At 34.3% G+C, this 20989-nt stretch overlaps 1 protein-coding gene across 1 annotated transcript; it reads right to left on the reverse strand.

Moving 5' to 3' along the window:
* Nucleotides 1-302: 302 nt before the first annotated feature.
* Nucleotides 303-14112, reverse strand: LOC140449990 (cathepsin L-like proteinase). Its single transcript, XM_072543408.1, has 4 exons — nt 14019-14112; nt 6392-6730; nt 5469-5748; nt 303-665 (listed from the first exon to the last, which is right to left on the reverse strand). Exons 1-4 carry the CDS (start codon nt 14103-14105, stop codon nt 421-423), a joined length of 951 nt encoding a protein of 316 aa, XP_072399509.1. The 5' UTR covers nt 14106-14112; the 3' UTR covers nt 303-420.
* Between the last annotated feature and the right edge of the window lie 6877 nt (nt 14113-20989).

Genomic DNA, 20989 nt, shown 5'->3' on the forward strand with positions numbered 1-20989 from the left:
CTACCCAGTTAGGAGAGTTTTTTTAGATCTCATGTTTTTTTTAATATAAGAATTTTGCATTCGAGGTAATTAGTATAGCTAACATCCCAAATAATCCCACGTAACACATTTTCACATTAAACTTTGGAAAACTTTGTGCAATTTTTCGAAATCTGCGCAGACTATCCTAGCTTTACTTTATGTTGCGTATGTCCTGATTAGTATTTGACGTTTTATGTATCAAAATCATATAGTCTATAATCATTAAAACTTTTTTACTCGAAAAGTATACGCTGTAGATATGATTGAAACAAGCTATCAATACTTTTTATGCTATTTTTCTATTAAAACTATTGAAATTTTATTTTTTATTAATTTTAATTCACTATCTTCTAAAATATGCCAATCATTTTAAAGTTTTTAATTAATTAGTTTTACAGTTTATAAAATTGGATAAAAATTGTAGTCGTTAATTCCACAGATGTTACTTCCTCTGGCTAGTTTTATATATCCCTTTTCTCCCCAACTGCTCCCCCATGAATTTTTGAGGAGAATGTATTTATCAGTATATCCTACAGCAACAACTCCATGTACATGAGGACCGCAATCTGTAATATTATAAATACCGTTTGTGTACTCTCTCCAATAATTTGCACCAACTGAGACAGAAACTGGTCCAATTTTCTCTAAAATAAATACAATATTTTAACGTAAGTATAAAAGTATATTCATATATTATATATTTTCATATTATTTATATAAACATTATTTCCCATTGTCTTAAATTTGCAATTGGGACAGATAAAGGAATCTTTTCTCTCTTCAGTCCTGAACACCATCGTGTATGTCGTGTATTGTCAGTCTACAAAGATCTCCGTCTCTGGTCTATTCTTTTAACACATGCGTAGATCTTTTGTATTTTTCTGTAATTTGATAGATCCATCTTATTGGGGATCTTCTCCCTGATCTTCGGCCTTCTACGTTTCCTTGGAAAATAAATCTTTTCATGTTTGCTGTGTCTGCTCTCATAACATATTCAAATTATTTTAGTTGTTAGAGATGGACTTTGCAAGATACCTGTTTGCTGCTTATTTAAATATTTACCCTATGGTCGGTCTACGGAATTGGTAACATTCTTCTCCAACAGAACATTTCAGTGGCGTCTATTTTTCTTCTTTCCGCTTATCGTACGTTCCAAGATTTACATTCGAATATCAGTATTGGGAATATTAAGCAATTGATCAACATCATTTTTAGAGTTCGTGAAATTTAAGAGTCCTTCCATATTTTGGCCATCTTTCCTATGGCGACTTTTGCTAGATCACATCTACGTTTTATTTTGTCCTGTAGTGACCCTATGTTTGTAATCATTGATCCCAGATGTAAGCATGAGCTCACAACCTTAAACCGGTCAATCGTGGTTTTATGTGGATGATTGTTATGTAGTCTATCCCTATCATAATCTTTATCTTTGATATGTTTAACTGTAGACCAAATATTTGACTTTCATTTTCAACCAGTCGTATAAGAACAATTAACTGCTTTGACTATTTGCAAGAAGGGCTTTGTCGTCTGCATAACGTAGGTTGTTTATTTTTCGGTCATTTGTAATATTAAGATACTACAAAATAAATCAGTTTGGTTTCTTTGTAAAAAAATATCCAAACACCAACACAAACTTTAGCAAAATCGCTAGACTGTCCTTGGCAGGTCTTCTAAAAGACATATTGCAATGCGACGAAAAAACAACGATTATTATTAGATCTATCTGACAATTCAACTAACAATCCATGTATATTTAAACTTTGGGTCCAAACTAAGGCCTATATGTTAGCAATTTCTGTGTGTGGAATAAAATTGACGTCAATACAATCCAAAAAACATATTATAACCACAACCTTCAATCAAGCAGACAAGGTCTGATACCTGGATATAAACTGAGAGCGCTACTTATCCACGCTCAATACGGTATTGCTATCTATTGAACTGCAGACTTTAAAAATATCAGTACCGTTTTCTCGTATTACCAGATTTACATACTTGCGCTGAAATGGTCGAAATAACAATTGACTACCAGACGTACTTTCTACTTCTTTTCACCTTACAATGTATACTATATACTGTAAACGTCATATGGGAAAACAACCAATACGACTAACATGAATAAAAAGAGGCCGAATAGACTGATATTCAACATCTCAGTCTTCTACATGATGTAAAGCAAAAGTGTACCCACAGATGCTTGGTATCTCACTAATAGATCGGCAAACGAACGAAGCAATCCGGAACAAAACAAAAATAAGGACGCAGCGAAACAAGCAGCTAAATTAAAATGGAAATGGGCTGGACACAACGAACGTCTCGAAGATGGTAGATGGAACAAAGAAGTCGGAAACTGGCGACCGTACGATGCGAAGAGACCAAGAGGAAGACCTCAAATGCGCTGGAGCGACGATATCAAAAGAGTCGTAGGACCAATGTGGAAACGCCTAGCACACAACAGGGATAAATGGCGAGAAATGGAAGAGGCCTTTATTCGACAATTCGGATAGAAAAAGGGCTATAAAAAAAATTGTGTACCTTGTACTCTTCAAGATAAAATTTAAAATTGGATTTAACAATGCCATAATAGAATCTCTTGAGGACTTTTCTAAATCATAAGTTTGACCAATAACTAAAACTCTGACCAGGACTATTCTCATTAATAACTCAAACTCATTGGCAAGATAGAATTTTTAAGTGGATAGGTATGATCATTTTAAAGTTCAATTAGAAAAAATGACATCAAATATATTAAGTCAGATTATAAAAGATTCCACGCGCATTCCCGATGGTGCAATCAAAACTTACATCTTAAAAAAAATCAAATATAACCAAACTCAAAACTTATATCTGCTAAAATAAAAAATATAAATAACTACTTAACTTCTTTAAGTACAAAGAATCAGCAGACAAAAGCCAGAAAACAACTATAGACGGTCACTATTGTCGCTAGAACCAAATGAAAACAGCTTTGAAATAAAGCAGACAATGAGCTTGATGTGTAACGTGGAACGTAGATGTTTTCGCAGCATATAAAATCGTAAACTATAAAAGACTGCACTCCAAGGTGTACAAATTGCCAAAAGACATCAAATAACCAACTTTATACGATGTTCATAGTAGACCCATCAGTTGTATATCACAGATCAAAGTAAAACACCTCACTGGAAAATCCAGAATAACAGATTGATCCAGAGTAGTGTGAGGGTTCCCATGCTATTTAACATGTAGACAAACGACTCATAAATATTTTACAAAACAAAATAATTTATATACATCGAATACAGAGCTATCGCTGCACGTGCAAGATCATTTTCGGAAGAAGCTTTCAAGATCACTAGATAAACTGAAAGTTTACTATGAACGATACCACCTGAAGCTAAACTAGTCAAAAACACAGATATGTGCTTTTCATTTAAATAATAAAGAAGCTGATAAAACGCTCAAAGATGCCAGATCCCTCATATACAAAGAATCCTGTCAAAAATTAAAATAAATAAATTCCAAGATGAAAGTTTTTGTTAAGAAACAATATCCTGAAGAAACTAAGAGGTACAACTCGCCTTCGACATATTCTTTCGACATAGCCGCTCCAGATATGGCGGAATTACTACAGTGTGACTTAGATCTACCTAGTCTCTAAAATATGCACATCGCAATAATAGCTTTACCCAAGATCAGAAAAGCTAAAAACTATCGCCACTCCCTGCATGATCATGCTGAACAATTCGCCTGACTGAAGTCAGGCTGTTGTTTCCTTTGTTGCACAAAATAGTTAAAGACTTCACCAAGCGAACGAAAGTCAGAACTTTAAGTCGAGTATTCTTCTTCTTCAGATGCCAATCTACTAATGGATGTTAGCGATCACATTTTCCATTAATTCTCTATTTCTTGCAATATGTATCAGATGTCGGTAATCCCTGTCCATTGCCTTATGTTTCGGAGCCAGGACATTTTCTTGCGTCCCATTCCTCTATTGCCTTCAATTTTACCCTCGATTATAAGTTGGAGAAACTGGTATTTTTCATTTCGCATGATGTGACCTAGATACGCCGTTTTCCTTTTCTTGATGGTTTCGAAAAGTTGGCGTTCTTGGTTTATTCTTTTAAGGACATCTATATTTGTGATTTTCGCTGTCCATGGTATTTTTAGGATACGGCGATAGAGCCAAATTTCGAAAGCTTCTAATCTGTTTATATCCCTCGTTTTGAGTGTCCAGCCCTCTACTCCATATAGCAGCACTGACCACACGTAGCACTTAGTAAACATTAGTCTCAGTTGAAGATCGAACTCTGAACAAGTCAGTACCTTCTTGAATTTTACGAAAGCTTGTCGAGTATAAGGATGAACTATCCGCTGGATCAAGATTACCTTTCTCCATGCAGAAGTCTCTAAACCTGCTCTTGAGTGAAGTTACCTGCTGCAAGTATAATTTAAAAAGTGGAGATTCACTGAAGATAATCTGTGTAACTGTCACGCTATACAAATAAATGATTATCTGCTGGTGTGCAAGCAGGCAGCTACAATAAACCTGTACTCTGAAAGACTTATGATAACCCAACGAAAGAGTTCTGGATGTTGTAAAGCTCCGAAAGTGTCTCACTTTTACTGAAATTATTTCAGTCCACTAAAAATACAAGTACTCAGGTTATTAGAATGAGAAATTAGCGTGATATTAAAGCGGCCATGGTTGCGCTTAGAAACCCTAAGGTGAACTCTAGACTAGTATGGAAAAGCTGATAAGAATTAAATTGACTGATGAAAAATAGCAGTTTTATAGAGGTACGTCTTACAAAGGTTCAGCAGTTAAAGAGCTGATGAGCTTTGCAGAAACACCACAGCTAGAAAATATTTCAGTCCAGAAATCAAGAGCAGGATAAACGCAATGGAGATGAGACATCTAAGAAAGATAGTTGGAAAGACAAAATGGGATAGATTAAGCAACGAGACTATTAGGAGAATGGCCAACCAGGAACCGATAATGAACAAAATAGCAAAGAGACAAATGAACTGGTATGGGCATCTGATGAGGATGCAATCCAATAGAATAACAAGAAAAATTTATGAAGCAAAAAACATCGGAAAAAGAAAAAGAGGCAGACCAAGAAAAAAATGGATACAGCAAGTAGTAGAGGCGGGAAAACTTAAACAAAAATCACTCGAGGAATTGAAAATAATGGCAGGAAACAGGAAAGAATGGAAGAGGTGGGTAAATGGAAATTAAAATAGCTAGCCCAAATCCGACACCCTCATTAGGGTAAAAGGAAGAGGAGAAAGAAAGAAAGAAAGAAATCAAGAAATCCCAACATAACTGTCATAGTAAAATGAAAGTAACACATATCAAGCACAAGGTTAAATTTGTAATAAATTGATATGTGGTAATAGGGCTAAAATACTGCGGAAAATACAAATGAGCTGTCCAGTGCAGTCAGAATCGAAATACTTACCAATAGCGGAAATTAAATCTTTTTCAGTTGGATTTACTCTCTTATATCCTGAGATAGAAGTTATAGCTTTTTGTACATTTTTCCTACATTTGGTCTTTCTTGCAACGTATGGATAATTTGCTTCAGAGCTTAGACCTTCTGATTTAACAAAATCGAAAGCCCGATCCATGAACCCACCGTTACAACCACTGTTTTTCGTAGAGCAATCGATGAGATGTTGAGGGCTCAAAGAAATTTTTTGTTTTTTCTGAATTGCCAGTTGTCCCTCCAGGGCGCCACTCTGAAAAATAACATTTTATTGTTGTTTAACTTTTGAGTTTAGTTTAAAACGTATCTTTAAGTGAATAGTAGAAAAACTAATAAAAATCTTGGAATTTTCATACGATTTCATATAAAACTTTACAGGTGTACTCAACCTAGTTCTGGACACAATTTTAAAAGACCAAGTTTTAAAATAGGTGGTTATGATTCACTTATGATTCCATTTTTATTTCAATTTAATACTGCAAACATTTATAACATTTTAATTGGAAAGTCAATTATACAAAATGTAGAAACGATATCAGTACTAACACCTTTAAGGGATTATATAAAAGACTTTTTTTAACAATTTATTAACAATGCGAGTATAGCCACAAACCTGAACATCCTAATTCAGAGAATAAGGAGAGAAATATATGTAAGAAATAAAAATATATCTGACCAAATAAATGATTTTTGAATTAGAGCGTTAAATTAGAATGACCGAATTAATTAAATAAGAAACAGAAGTTTTTTAAAGATGCACAGAAAATGCTATAATTTAGCTATAAGCTACAATTATAATTTGGCATATCCTTTCTTTCATTATCTAATTAACATACTATGACTTAGGTACTGAGCGGCTAAAATTTAAGTCACACAAAATACTCAATAATACTTACAGCACTAAATGCCCAACACCCTCCACAGTTACCCTGATTCCTTACAGGTAATACCGCGCCTTTGCTTCTCCAATCAACAGACGCTGCTGATTGTTCATTTGGATCAGCTTTGTAAACTCCCAAAGTATTTCTAAGCAGCAGGTCTGTATTAATTTTGTTATTTAACAAAGACTGGAACTGTTCGTCGGTCCAATCGGAAAATTGATTAATGCCTTTGCGCCATTCAATCTCACCCCTTTCATATTTTGCGTTGTGCTCTTCAATGCCACGAAGGATCTTTTGAAAAATTTCAAATCTAAATTTGTCTTCTGCAGCTTCATAATACCTCTCATATTTAACCTAAAAACAAAAGTAAAAAATGTATCTTTAAGTTACTTTTAAAGCTCTAGGTAAATAGTTCTACATTATCGGTAATACAGGGCTGATAAAAGCAATTGAAGGTATATGAAAGTATCTTTTAAATTAAAAAAAATTTGCATAATACGGAAGAATAAATATGTTAACAATTTTTAAATACCAAAGCAAATACACATAAAATTTTTGCAAAAACTTCTTTTTCTTTTTTAAGTGTCATCTCGGATTAAATGTTGATAGATGGTGATAAGTAGACTTCGGCAAATATGCATATTGCATATTTTGCATATTGTGCATATTTTATGCAAATATTTCATATTTTGGCATATTTGTATAAAAGTTTGCATAAAGTGCATAAAAGTTCAGATTTTTATACTGTATTTAAAAATTTTTAAACATACCAATTTATTTCAATTCTTGTATAAAATTTTGTAGTCATTTTAATCAAGAAATGATCTAAGTACGTAATCTCTACAGGGACAAAACATTTACAATTTCAAAGAAGATCAATTTAAGTAGCCCTCAACATTCTTAGAAAGTCTCGGTCACTGAGGCATTCAGTTATTGGATAATCGCTAAGGGTTCGCTCATTTGCATTTTATGATCTAATCCCCAAATCTATCTACAATTTATTGTATCTTAACAGCAAGTAAAAGGCTAATAGTTTTGTTCCTAATTTAGGGATTTTCCAAAATATCCCAGTTTATTGAATTAGGTACCTAAACATTTCTAATTTGATGCTCAGATTTGTAAATCATTTTTGTTTTGATATTCAAAGCGTAAACACTCGTTGTGCGTAACAAAAAGGAAGATTGTGATTTTATAATGCCTAAAACAACCAGTGCTTCAACTTGGATTAAACCTTATAAAGAGCTGTCTATGGATATGGGAAAAATCTACTGTTCAGTCTGTGGCAAAATTGTAAGTATCTAATATTTTCTATTAAATATCTAATATTTCATACATACAGGGTGTTTCCAAATGACACTTACAACGTTTGACTGTAGATACTTCTCGAAAAATTGAACAAAACGATATAGTTAATGAGTGGTCAAACTTATTTACTTTTCGAGATACAGGGTGTTAAAATTAAAAAAAATTAAATTCTTTTAGTTAATAACAACAATAACTTTAAAACCAATAAACGTATTTACTTGAAATTTAGTACTCGTAGGTTGTTTTTAAATGAAAAATAACTTCCTTTAGTGAGAAAAAATTGTCCATGGTACAATACAATGGTGTGTATTTAGAAAAATTTTTCACCTTTACTTTTTTTTATGAAGTCAGCTATTCTAAAACACAATTATTTTTATTGTAATTGAATTAACAAAAAAAAAACTTTTGTTGAATTTTAAAATAAGTTATATGATGTACTAATGGTTAGTAACAAAAACTAATTTGTGGATTAATACTGCATTTAAAACACTTAGCGAGTGTTTTTTTTTCCAAACCAGTTATTTGATTAACCAAAAACACCTTGTATATTTTTATATTTTAAAGGTTGGGTTAAAATAAAGGTTTTAATTTTTATTTATAGATAGCATGTGAGAAAAAATTTCTGATAGACCAACATGTGAGAACTGCTTCACACATTGCAAAAAAAGGAAAAATAGGAGGAAAACATCAAACTTTAATGGCTAAATGTTTCCAATCTACTTCAAAAAAATTAGATGAGCAAGAAACTTTTAATGAAGACTTGTGTCGCGCATTAGTGTCTGCAAACATACCGCTTTCAAAATTAGCAAATGTAAATTTTAGTTCGTTTCTAAAAAAATATTGCAAACTTAATGTTCCAAGTGATCGGTCTCTAAGAAGAAATAATGTGAACGGGCTATACTCGTCGGTGTTAATCAATATTAAGGAAGAAATTGCAGATAATTATTTTTAAATATCTGTAGACGAAACCACTGATTCCTCAGGAAAGTAAATTGCTTATTTATTGATTGGTGTTCTTAAAGAAGATACCTTACCAAAATCTCATCTTATTTCATGCCAGCAACTTGAGAAAACAAATGCTTTAACAATTTCGCGTTTTATACAAGAAACATTAGCAACTTTTTTTCTTCCGACAACTATTCCTTCTAATAAATTACTGCTTATTTTATCGGATGCTGCTCCTTATATGGTGAAAGCAGGACAAAATTTAAAAATATTTTTCCCAGATTTAATACATGTTACTTGTGTAGCGCATGGATTAAACAGAGTTGCAGAGGAAATACGAAAAAAGTTTCCTCTTGTAAATACCATGATATCCAGTGTCAAAAAAGTATTTCTTAAATCTCCTATAAGAATTCAACTTTATAAAGAAATGCTACCTAACATTCCTCTTCCACCACAACCTATTTTAACGCGATGGGGAACATGGTTAGAAGCAGCTAATTTTTATGCAGATCATTTTGTTAAAATAAAGAACATAATTGATACGTTAACAGATGAAAGTTCCCAATCTCTTTTGGATTCTAAACAAACTTTTCAGAGTAACTTGCTTCAACAAGAACTTTCATTTATAAAATCAAATTTTAGTTTTGTTCAAAAAACAATTACTCAGTTAGAATCACCAAAACTGTCATTGTTCGAAAGTACAGCATTAATAAAAGAATTTGCGTCATGTTGTCGGAACGTTAGAGGTAATATTGGAAAAGATATTTTAAAAAAATTTGAAGCTACTATGGAAAAAATTAAAGGTTACCATATTCTTTCTGAAGTAGTCAGTGTTCTAGCTGGAAATATTTCGGAAACAATTAATTTAGAACCAAATGTTTTGGTTAGTTTGAAAAATGCTCCCGTTACATCAGTTGATGTTGAACGAAGTTTTTCCATATATAAATATATGTACTCAGACAGAAGCCACAAGTTTTTGTTAGAAAATTTTGAACACCACTTGGTCATTTATTGTTACCATAATTCTAAATAAGTTTATTCATACTTAAAAATGATGTAGTTACTTAAAATAAATGTAAATCTTAATGAATAGTAGGAAATATTTAGTTATGTACACTTTTTTTTTTAAATAAAATTGTTACTATTTTACGATTTTTTTATTTATTTGTATGCATATTTTGTAAAATATTTGCATATTTTCGGGTAAACACGTGCATATTTATGCGCATATTTTCTACATTTTTATTTGCATATTTGCCGAAGTCTAGTGATAAGATAGACATATTCTTTTTTAGTGCCCTTTTGCTTCTATTCTGATTTTGGGCTCTATTGACAAAAACTCTATTGACTTTTACTCCAAATTTTAGTTGCAACATGTTTATCATATTCTTGGAACCGATTAAAGAGATAATAGAATATACACAGTACATAAACTGACTCCTTAAACCTAAAATCTCCTACAAATGGTATTAGTAGCATTAACAATACAATAACTAAAACAGTTGCAAAGGTCCAAGATAAATGGCAAACGAAAAACCAAAAATAAATGAAAAAGGAACTTCCCCGAAGGAAGAAAGAAATGGTAGAAAATTTGAACCAAAGGAAACTAAACAGTATTAACCAGGATATATTAAATTTTATGTGGCTATGTAAAATGTTGCTACAATATTCAGTCACTTGTCATCATTACTTTTCTTATAGAAACTAAGATTTGAAAATATATGAAATGGTCATTAATTTTTATTGAAACGTTAAAATATATTCATGAAATAAAGTCGAAAGAAAGAAATTGGAAATTTAAATTTAAGACGGTGAAACAATTATTACGTAAAAAAGATTCACTAAAACTTAAAAAAGAAAAAATAATAAGCCAAACGTATCCAATGGCAGTTGAGATACTTTAGAAAAAAACCAAAACCTAATCATTCCAAATGACATAGTTATTATTGCAAGAGCTAAAATAATATACTGTAACGAAATAGCCCATCTCCGAAACGTCATAATTCTTAGAAGGACGAATCTAGAAAACGTAAGAATCGGCATGTCAATAGCTCCCGTCTTTCGGACGGGTGATCTCGATCAGGCAATTAGAGGTGGGATAACGCCAGAATGTTCTCGAATAGTAACTTTAGTATATATACAAGTAACGATGATTAGGAGTTTAGTTATTAAGATACTATCGAACTGTAAAGTTATAAATAAATATATGTATATAAATTCGAACCGCTCGTTTTATTTAATCACGCTATAGTGGTGTCACGGTGTGAGGATAATTGATTTATTTAAATATAAATTCAGAAGTGACTTTTGAAAAAGACCTTTGAACATTTTAAAAAGTACGCGTGCCTGACCAAAGATGCTGCTAGTAGAACTTTCAGTAAAACAGTTGCGTGAGCAACTAGAAGAACGCGATGAAGACTGCAGTGGGTCCAAGAAGATACTCCAAGAACGACTGAAGACTGTACTTAACAAGAATGGAGAAGACCCAGAGACATTCCAGTTTCAATCAACAGAAGAAGCAGTTTTAACGAAAATAATTGATGGAAAATTTGAGAATGTCTCGAAAAAATTTGAAGAATCTTCTAAAAGAGATAATAATAAATTAGAGAATGTTCCCAACAGATTCGATGAAACATTCGAAAATGTATTTAGAAGATTCGACGAGACTTCACAAATAATTAAAGAAATATGTATTCAAAACAATGAGAAGATCAAACAATTAGAGGCCATGATAACTAACACGAAAGTGCTACCACCAGTTAAAACAGTAGCCTTAGATCTGGTAGTGAAAGAAGAATCACCGAGAGACGAAATGACACATCATATGAGATTCAAATTGCCACCATTTGATGGAAAGTCCTCTTGGTCCATATACCTTAGACAATTTGAAGCTATTGCGACAGCCAATCATTGGACAGAACAAGAAAAAGCTGTTTCCTTGACTGCTGCTTTACGAGGTGATGCTGCGAATATCCTAAGATCAATTCCTAAGGGTCAAGAAAAATGTTACCAGACCTTGTTCAATCGACTAGATAAACGTTACGGAGATGCCCATCTACAACAAGTCTACAAAGTACAAATAAGAAGTAGAATCCAACGAGCAAGTGAGAGTTTGCAAGAATTTGAAGCAAATATTGCTCGTATAGCGCTGTTGGCCTATCCAGAGGCACCAGACAACATTTTGGAAGAAATTGCTGTAGATGCCTTCGTCAATGGGTTAAGAGACATTGAACTACAGAAAGCTTTACGACTAGCAAGACCGAAAGTTTTAGATGAAGCGCTCGCTATTGCCTTAGAACATGAAACAGCTAGTCAAGTTTCACGGAGCTATCGAGTACGAACCTCTGAAGAGAGCGACGAACAAAACGAGAAACGTCTGGAGGAAATCGTACGGAAAGTAGTTCGTAACATGATGCCAAAGAGACACGAAACCAGATGTTCGAATGATGGCGACGTAGGTCACATTCGCCGTAAATTGCAAGAAAATAATACAACAGTCAGAAAGCTAGAACAAATGGAAGACAGGACTGGAAAGAGTCATTCAAATGCTGATGCTCAGTCAAGACGGGCATACAGTGCAAATCGTAATCATTGTCTTGAATTAGAAGAACGACTTTGCCCCGTGAGACGAACCGCCGTCATTAATGATCAATGGCAGCCTCAACAGCTACAGGACGCTCAAGCAGATGATCCATGTATAAAAAGAGTATTAGATTGGATGCGTCGAAGTAAAAGACCTTCTTGGCAAGACATTAGTGCATGTAGTCCAGAAGTCAAGTGTTACTGGAGCCAATGGAATTGCCTAGTGCTGAAAGATGATCTTCTGTATAGAACCTTTGAGAACGATGATGGTACAGAAACTAAGCTTCAGTTGATTGTACCCAAAAGTAAAGTGTCAGAAGTTTTACGTCAGTTGCATGACGGTTCATTAGGTGGACATTTTGGTATTACGAAGACTCTGCAAAAGGTTCGAGAACGGTTCTATTGGGTGAACTGTAAAGATGATGTAAGAAGATGGTGCCGGAAATGTGAACTGTGTGCAACCAGTAATGGTCCAGTTGGTAAAAAGAGGGCACCCATAAAACAGTACAATGTTGGTAGTCCTATGGAAAGAGTAGCTATCGACATTGCAGGTCCACTTCCAGAGACGAATGATGGAAATAAATATATCCAGATAGCCAGTGACAGAATAAAAGATCAATATGGTTCTCGATGCAAGAGTGAAAGCTATGAAGTAGGTGATCTTGTTTGGCTTTATAATCCACAACGTCGTCGAGGCTTGTCTCCCAAACTGCAAAGACAATGGGAAGGTCCATATGAAATTAAAAAGAAAATAAATGACGTAATATACCAAATTAAGAAGTTGCCGAAAGGTAAACCAAAAGTAGTTCACATAAATCGTCTTGCACCATATACTGGCTCAAATGAAACAGAAGAAGCACGAACCCTTCAACATGAGATCAAAGATGACCGGCGACCAAGCTTTAATGAATTTATGTCAAATTACGCAGAGAGAAAGAGTGCTAGATTCGGCGTGACCACAGAAGTTCAGCAGGATCTTTTTAGTGTTCCGCATAACGTCTCTCTAGCCCACTGTGTTGCCCAAGATCTTAAGATGACTAAAGGAATCTCATCCGTATTTTATAAGAAATTCGGTCGTATGGACGAGTTGAAAAACCAGCAACCTAAAGTTGGAAGAGTACTGAGATTAGAAGATGGTTCTCGATCTTTACTGTATATGGTGACCAGGAAGTCGTATACAGACAGGGCAAGCTACGAGGATATATGGCGTGCTCTAACTAATTTGAAGAAAATTGTGTGCAATTACGACATTAAGAATTTGGCCTTACCCAAGATAGGCCATGCACTAGATAATCTGGACTGGAAGATTGTCAGAAGCATGCTTGAAGTGATCTTCCGAGAAACCGGCGTACGAATTACTGTGTGTTGCATTAACCCGATGAGATCGCATCCTTCAAAGTCAGTAGACTGTTATTTCTTTCTAAAGGGTTCATGCAGAGCTGGAGAGTCCTGTAGATTCCGCCATCCTGTGCCTACATATAGAGTTGCTGATCGGGACGATCAGATTTAGGAGGGGAGCAGTGTAACGAAATAGCCCATCTCCGAAACGTCATAATTCTTAGAAGGACGAATCTAGAAAACGTAAGAATCGGCATGTCAATAGCTCCCGTCTTTCGGACGGGTGATCTCGATCAGGCAATTAGAGGTGGGACAACGCCAGAATGTTCTCGAATAGTAACTTTAGTATATATACAAGTAACGATGATTAGGAGTTTAGTTATTAAGATACTATCGAACTCTAAAGTTATAAATAAATATATGTATATAAATTCGAACCGCTCGTTTTATTTAATCACGCTACAATACTTACCTTGAACGAGATCCATTGCTCGTAATCATCATCCAGTTCAGCGAAGGTTGCCGCAATAAGACAAGCAATAACAACAAACAATTTCATTATGCTTTTTCTACAAAGAATTAATAAAAGTATGGTTAAAAATGTAGAATAGAATTATATTATAATAAATCACTGAGATACAAGTGTAAGAAAATGTCTGGAATATTTTGAGGTTTTAAAGAAGTGGGAAAAAGATGCAAATTTGATGTGTATTTTGTACATGAAGAAACTTCGCCAGTGTTTCAAATAAAAAGAGAAAAGCTTTTGTGTAAACTATTCCACGATTCTCTAAAGGACATATATAATTTTTCTATTAGCAGGATTGTTTATTTCTATAATCATCTAATGCTCGACCATCACTTTCTCGGGATATATCAGTAAGCTAATTCGAAGATAAAAATGATATTTTGTGCTGCCATGATATGTTATGATGAAAATCAGGCTGCAAGAGAGACCACACACTTATTATCATTATTTGTCTTGTAGAAACTAAGATTTGAAATTGGCGTTATTTAAATAAATGGACTTTATATAGAAAAATATTTCTAATTTAAAATACATAGTAACTTGTGTCAATTCTAAGATTAAAACACTTGGTTTTACCATTTAAATTTGACAAGATAGCATTAATAAAAAAATTAACTGTAAAGAAACTTATTGATGAATCATAAAAAACTTTTTTGTGCAAAGAATCAATAAAAGTATGGTTGAAAATGTAAAATAGCTAAGTAATAGTAATTATATTCTAATAAATAACTGAAATAAAAGTGTAAGAAAACAGTCTGGAAATTTTGAGGTTTTAAGAAGTGGGAAAAGGATGCAAATTTGATGTTTTTTTTTTGTATATGAAGAAACATCGTCATTGTTTCAAATAAAAAGAGAAAAGCTTTTGTGTAAACTATCCAATAATTCTCTAAAGGACATATTTAATTTTTCTATTAACTAAATTTTTTATTTCTATAAACAGCTGATGCTAGACCATCATCTTCTTGGGATGTATCAGTAAGCTAGATTAAAGATAAAATGATATTTTTTCGCTGCCGTGATATGTTATGATGAAAGTTAGGCTGCAACAGAGACCAAACACTTTATTTGTCTTGTAGAAATTAAAAGTTGATGTTGGCGTTATTTGAATAAATGGACTTTTTCAATTAAATATTTGTAATATAAAATACATAGTAACATGTGTCAATTCTGAAGATGAAAACACTTGGTTTTACCATTTGAAGTTAATAAGATAACATTAATAAAAAATAACTATAAAGAAACTTATTGATGAATTATAAAATAACTGTGTAAAATTAAACAAAATAATAATAAACTAGAGTTAAAGCATCCAAAGCGCTTACCTTTCCTTTGCCAAACTTCGCAAAAAACTATAAATGCCCTATTCAAAAATCTGTTAATTTATACTCAAAAGCCATTGACGTATATGAGAAGAATCGTGTCCCTTAAACATGCTTTATTATTTCCTCCAGTCACGATTTATTTAGCGCACGTTCTTAGGAAATCGATGAACTAACAAGTTTTAAATTGATGTACCATTGGTGCTTTCTCCTGAAGTTGCTCATCTAACTTTTGTCGAGATATTTAATATGCTAAGCGTACCTTTTGGCAGATAAATAATATATTTACAATGTATTTGTAATTTTGTTTTTGTCTAAACTGAGTACTTATCCATTGATATACCTAAAGTATACTCTTTTACTATTTCACTGTCGGTAAGCCATTTTCTCATACTCTACATAAATGTTGCTAAAGAAATAAAAAAGTCCTATCAGGGAAAATCAATCAATCCCTGCTCTCCGCAGATTCCGGTGATTTCCTGACCCGAGAAACTAGTACCTGTTTAGGGTCCCTTGTCCAGGGTTACGGATGAAGTCCACAACGGCAGCCACGGCAGAGAAGCAAAACTTCGGTACGGTGCGGATGGCGTAAGTGGCAACCCTTGATTTTAGGGTTGATATAGAATCAACTCAAATACTGGCCAACGGTTTCAGGCGGAGGAGCTGGTAGTTGTTAGGGCACTCTTTTGTCCTGAGATAGAGAAATCTATCTTGAAGGCGGATGAACCAAGGAATGGTCAACGGCATAAGAATGCAGAGGGTAACGGGGAACCACTGCATTAAAGAGTACCCCTAGAAATCGTCATGGCAGTTAGTGACAAGCTTCGCCGTACTAATCATGGTTCTCGGATGCCAAGATTCGGCAGGGGGAGAAATAGCAATGATCACAGGGCTCCTCAGGTCTTTAACCAACGAAATCCCTGCGTAGTAAAAATACAAAATTCAACTTTTAAAATAGCGACATGGAATGTTAGAAGCATGTATGAGCCTGGTAAACTAAGGAACATAGAACAAGAAATGATGCGACTTAAGATCGACATATTGGGAATACAACTAAGTACAACCAATTGTCGACTTTTCTACTCTAGTAGTGCCGACAGCCAACATCAGTATGAAGTAGCAATTAATGTCAGTAAAAAAGTTATAGGCTATATACCAATATCGGAAAGAATTATGCTTATACAAATGATGACACCACATGAAAAATTAAACCGTATTCAGATGCTTAGAAAAAGAAGACAAATACCCAATATGGAATTAAGCTTAGCCAATGAAAACGTAGAATGGAGCAATCAAGCTAAATACCTAGGAGTGACCCTTGCAAGCTCACATTCACTGAACATGTGAACCAAGCAGTATATAAAGCCAAGCTGACAAAGACACAACTTGCCTCGCTAATTGGCAAGAAAAGCAAATTAAATTTTATTACGAAAATAAGGGTAGCAAATAGCATAATCCTTCCAACGTTAACTTATGTATCAGCAGCTTGGGGGCACATCTGTAAATCAAACAGGAAAAAATTACAAGTAGCACAAAATCAGCTAATAAAAGACGCATTAAATGTACCGAAATATGTACCATTAAGGTACTTATACAAAGACACAAACCAGAAAAGAATCTTACATACAATGAACGAAAAAGCATATAATGAGATAAGAAACCACCCCAACAGAAAGCTGAGAGAGCTAACGGATTATGACGAAAATATCAGGACGACACATAGACGGCCTAAACAACAAATAGCTGGGTATGTCCCAATAGGATAAAGACACAAAAATTGAGATAGGCACAGATTAGTAATAGGCAACGTGGGTTAGAAGTAGGAAAAAAAAAAGGGTAAGAACTGGGGTCTTGGCATTTTAGAGTTCCGGACACCAGGCCTTTCTCACCAAAAAAATATCTTAGTTTTAGTCTTAATATTAGTATAAAATAGTCGGGAAAATACCTTCTAATACCGCGAACGAATTATAGTGGCAGGGAATAGCTTAGTAACTATTCATAGTTTTCCGGGTCTTCAACCACAATATGCGCGACACTGATCCCGTCGCACACACATAAACACATGCAATATTAGTACAAAGAAAACCACAAGTCTTCTCTGTACAGCCCAACTTTTTGGCTTAGGCCCTTACGGCAGGTCTATTTGGGAGACCAGCACGCGAATTTCTAAGCATCGAGGCCATGTGCGACAAGCATGGGCTCGGTGGCCAGACCAGTCGGGTGCCCAGCTGGCGCAGAGAACAAATTAATTTTTGCCAAATCGGCAGCTGAGTGACCGAACGCACACTTTCCCTGTGCGGAGGGGCACCAACCTAGGTTGATGCCTCTCCGTGCAGGGCACACACTTTTTTTAGGGACTCCAGTCCAATGCAATGCTAATACCAAATTAAATTCAGTAAAGTAAATAGGAAGAAAAGCTTCTAGCTACCCCGTAATTTTAGGTTGCCTAACCACAACCATGTAGATACGGAGGGTGTTGTTTATTACCCAAATCGCCCGACGTAAAGTTCATAAGCCTTCGCTGCGTATGTCAGACGTAGTGAAGGGGTGGTGGAAAAACCTGGGGGTCAGATAGGTACCGATCCAGAATGATTAGCTCTTTTGGAGCGAGACCGGTTTGATCTTCGGACATGTGGATCTCACTCACTAGCAGTGGTATACACATGCCACTAGGGGTTGGGTTGAACGCTTCGGGCATGTGGACATTTAGAAGATTGTTAAGGATTCCATGGGTAGATAGAGTCACGAATACAGAAGTGTTAAAGAGAATATGCAGAGAGAGAGGGAAATGGAAAATACAATAAAACAAAGGAAATTGCAATATCTTGGACATGTGATGAGAGGCGAAGGAAAAGTAGAGGGTAGGGTAGTAGGGATATACTTAGAAAAAGCCTTGGACCCTACATGGAAAAGAAAATGCAAAGGCATAGGAGTACTGGTACGAAACGAATTACTATATACGTTAAGCTTTGCAGACAATCAAGTAGTGATTGCATAAGATCAAGAAGACCTCAGTTATATGATGAAGAAACTACAAGAAGAATATACCAAGGCTGGCCTAGACATTAACCTCGCGAAAACAGAGTACCTATCTACAAGTGAAGAAGACATAGAAGATCTACAGATTGACGACAATCAAAGGATAAGATAAATTCAAATACTTGGGATTTATAATCACGAAAAAGACAACAACAGAAGAAGACATTAAGCAAATATTAGGACAAACAAGAACAGCAATCCGACAACTTACCTTAGTATCGTGGGACAGACACCTAAATATGAAGACAAAAACACAGAATTATAAAACATTAGTGCGAAGTATTATAACATATGGGGCTAAAAATTTGATTATAAACAAGAAAAGTCAGCGATAAGATAGTAGCAACAGAGATAAAATGCCTGCGAAGATTCTGCAGAGTAACAAGAATGGATAGGAGAATTAATGACGAAATAAAGCAAAGAACATCAATAGAAACAGACATACTAATATATATAGAACAAAAAAGACTAAACTGGTATGGATGTAAGAAGAACTAGCGACAGCAGATGGATAAAAAGAATAACCGAATAGAGCCCCATAGGAAGGAGAAAAATAGGACGACCCCGAAGATCCTGGAGAAACGAAGTAGACGGACGACGCCATGGGTTAGAGATGCCTAAACGATGACGAAGGGGACAACAGAGAGAGATGGGAAAGGTTGAGTGAGGAAAGGCAGTGAATACTGTAGAATCCCTGAATATATATATCTTGAAAGGTCAGTACAAAGATCCCGACTACTCGTATATTATTCGCAAACGATCCATTAAGTTGGGACATATGTAAAAAATATTGCGAAGCAAAATACATAGATTTGGGACAAAAAAATTATAACAATATTTATTAAGCAATTATTGTTGCTTAGTTTGTTTATAATTAGATTCTTTACTTCAAATTCTTGCGTAACACAACTACATAACAATTAATATTTTTAAAAGCTCCCGTTTATTTCTTTAGCAACAGTTATGTAGAGTACGAGAAAATAGTTTACCGACAGTGAAATAGTAAAACATTATACTTTGGGTATATCAATGGAGAAGTACTCAGTTTAGACAAAAATAAGACTACAAATACATTGTAAATATATTATTTATCTACCAAAAGGTACGCTTAGCATATTAAATATCTTGGCAAAAGTTAGATGAGCAACTTCAGAGAAAAGCACCAATGGTACATCAATTTAAAACTTGTTAAATCATCGATTTCCAAAAAACGTGCGCTAAATAAATCGTGGCTGGAGGAAATAATAAAGCATGTTTAAGGGACACGATTCTTCTCATACACGTCAATGGTTTTTGATATAAATTAACACGTTTTTGAATAGGGCATTTATAGTTTTTTGCGAACCTTGGTAAAAGAAAGGTAAGCGCTTTGGATGAGTTAATTCTAGTTTATTGTTATTTTGTTTAATTTTTTTAAGTTTTTTTATAATTCATCAATAAGTTTCTTTATAGTTATTTTTTTATTAATGTTATCTTATTAACTTTAAATGGTAAAACCAAGTGTTTTCATCTTCAGAATTGACACATGTTACTATGCATTTTATATTCTTCTTCTTCAAGTGCCCTGTCCGTTGCGAACGTTGGCTATTAACATGGCAATTCTGATCATATTTGCGGCGCTTCTGAATAGTTCGACCGATGTGAGCCCGAACCACTTCCTCAGATTTTGGAGCCACGAGTGTCTTCTCCTGCCTGGCCCTACTGGCTTACTGTCTATTTTTCCCTGGACAATCAATTACAGTAGACAGTACTTATCGTGTCTCAATATGTGGCCTAGATATTCAAGCTTTCTTTGTTTAATTGTATTCACGATTTCTTTCTCCTGTCCGATTCTTTGGATTACCTCTGTGTTGGTGACATGTTCGGTCCAGGATATACGAGGAATGCGTGGGTACACCCACATTTCGAATGCTTCTAGTTTTCTCGTGAGCGTCTCCGTCAGCGTCCAGGCCTCCACACCATACAGTAAGATCGGAAAAATGTAGCATTTAACTAGACGTAGTTTTAGGGGAAGAGACAAATCCCTGCTTATGAGGAGCTTTTTTATATTGCTAAATGCTAATGCTAAATATTACAAATATTTAATTGAAAAAGTCCATTTATTCAAGTAACGCCAACATCAAATTTTAATTTCTACAAGACAACTAAAGTGTCTGGTCTCTGTTGCAGCCTAATTTTCATCATAACATATCACGGCAGCGAAAAAATATCATTTTATTTTTAATCTAGCTTACTGATACATCCCGAGAAGGTGATGGTCGAGCATCAACTGTTTATAGAAATAAAAAATTCTCTTAATAGAAGAATTAAATATGTCCTTTAGAGAATCATTGTATAGTTTACACAAAAGCTGTTCTCTTTTTATTTGAAACACTGACGATGTTTCTTCATATACAAAAAAAAAACATCAAATTTGCATCCTTTTCCCACTTCTTTAAAACCTCAAAATTTCCAGAGTGTTTTCTTACACTTTTATTTCAGTTATTTATTAGAATATAATTACTATTACTTAGCTATTTTACATTTTTAACCATACTTTTATTGATTCTTTGTAGAAAA

Source organism: Diabrotica undecimpunctata, chromosome 9, assembly GCF_040954645.1.
Source record: "Diabrotica undecimpunctata isolate CICGRU chromosome 9, icDiaUnde3, whole genome shotgun sequence".
Classification (NCBI taxonomy): Eukaryota; Metazoa; Arthropoda; class Insecta; order Coleoptera; family Chrysomelidae; genus Diabrotica; species Diabrotica undecimpunctata.

What these genes read in the sequence shown, in the direction of transcription:
- LOC140449990 (XM_072543408.1), bottom strand. Translation starts at nt 14,105, where the DNA reads ATGAAATTGTTTGTTGTTATTGCTTGTCTTATTGCGGCAACCTTCGCT. An exon ending in AGCAATGGATCTCGTTCAAG is followed by an intron (nt 6,731 to 14,018) that starts GTAAGTATTGTA and finishes TTTTGTTTTTAG; the next exon opens with GTTAAATATGAGAGGTATTA. An exon ending in AGATTTAATTTCCGCTATTG is followed by an intron (nt 666 to 5,468) that starts GTAAGTATTTCG and finishes TATTTATTTTAG; the next exon opens with AGAAAATTGGACCAGTTTCT.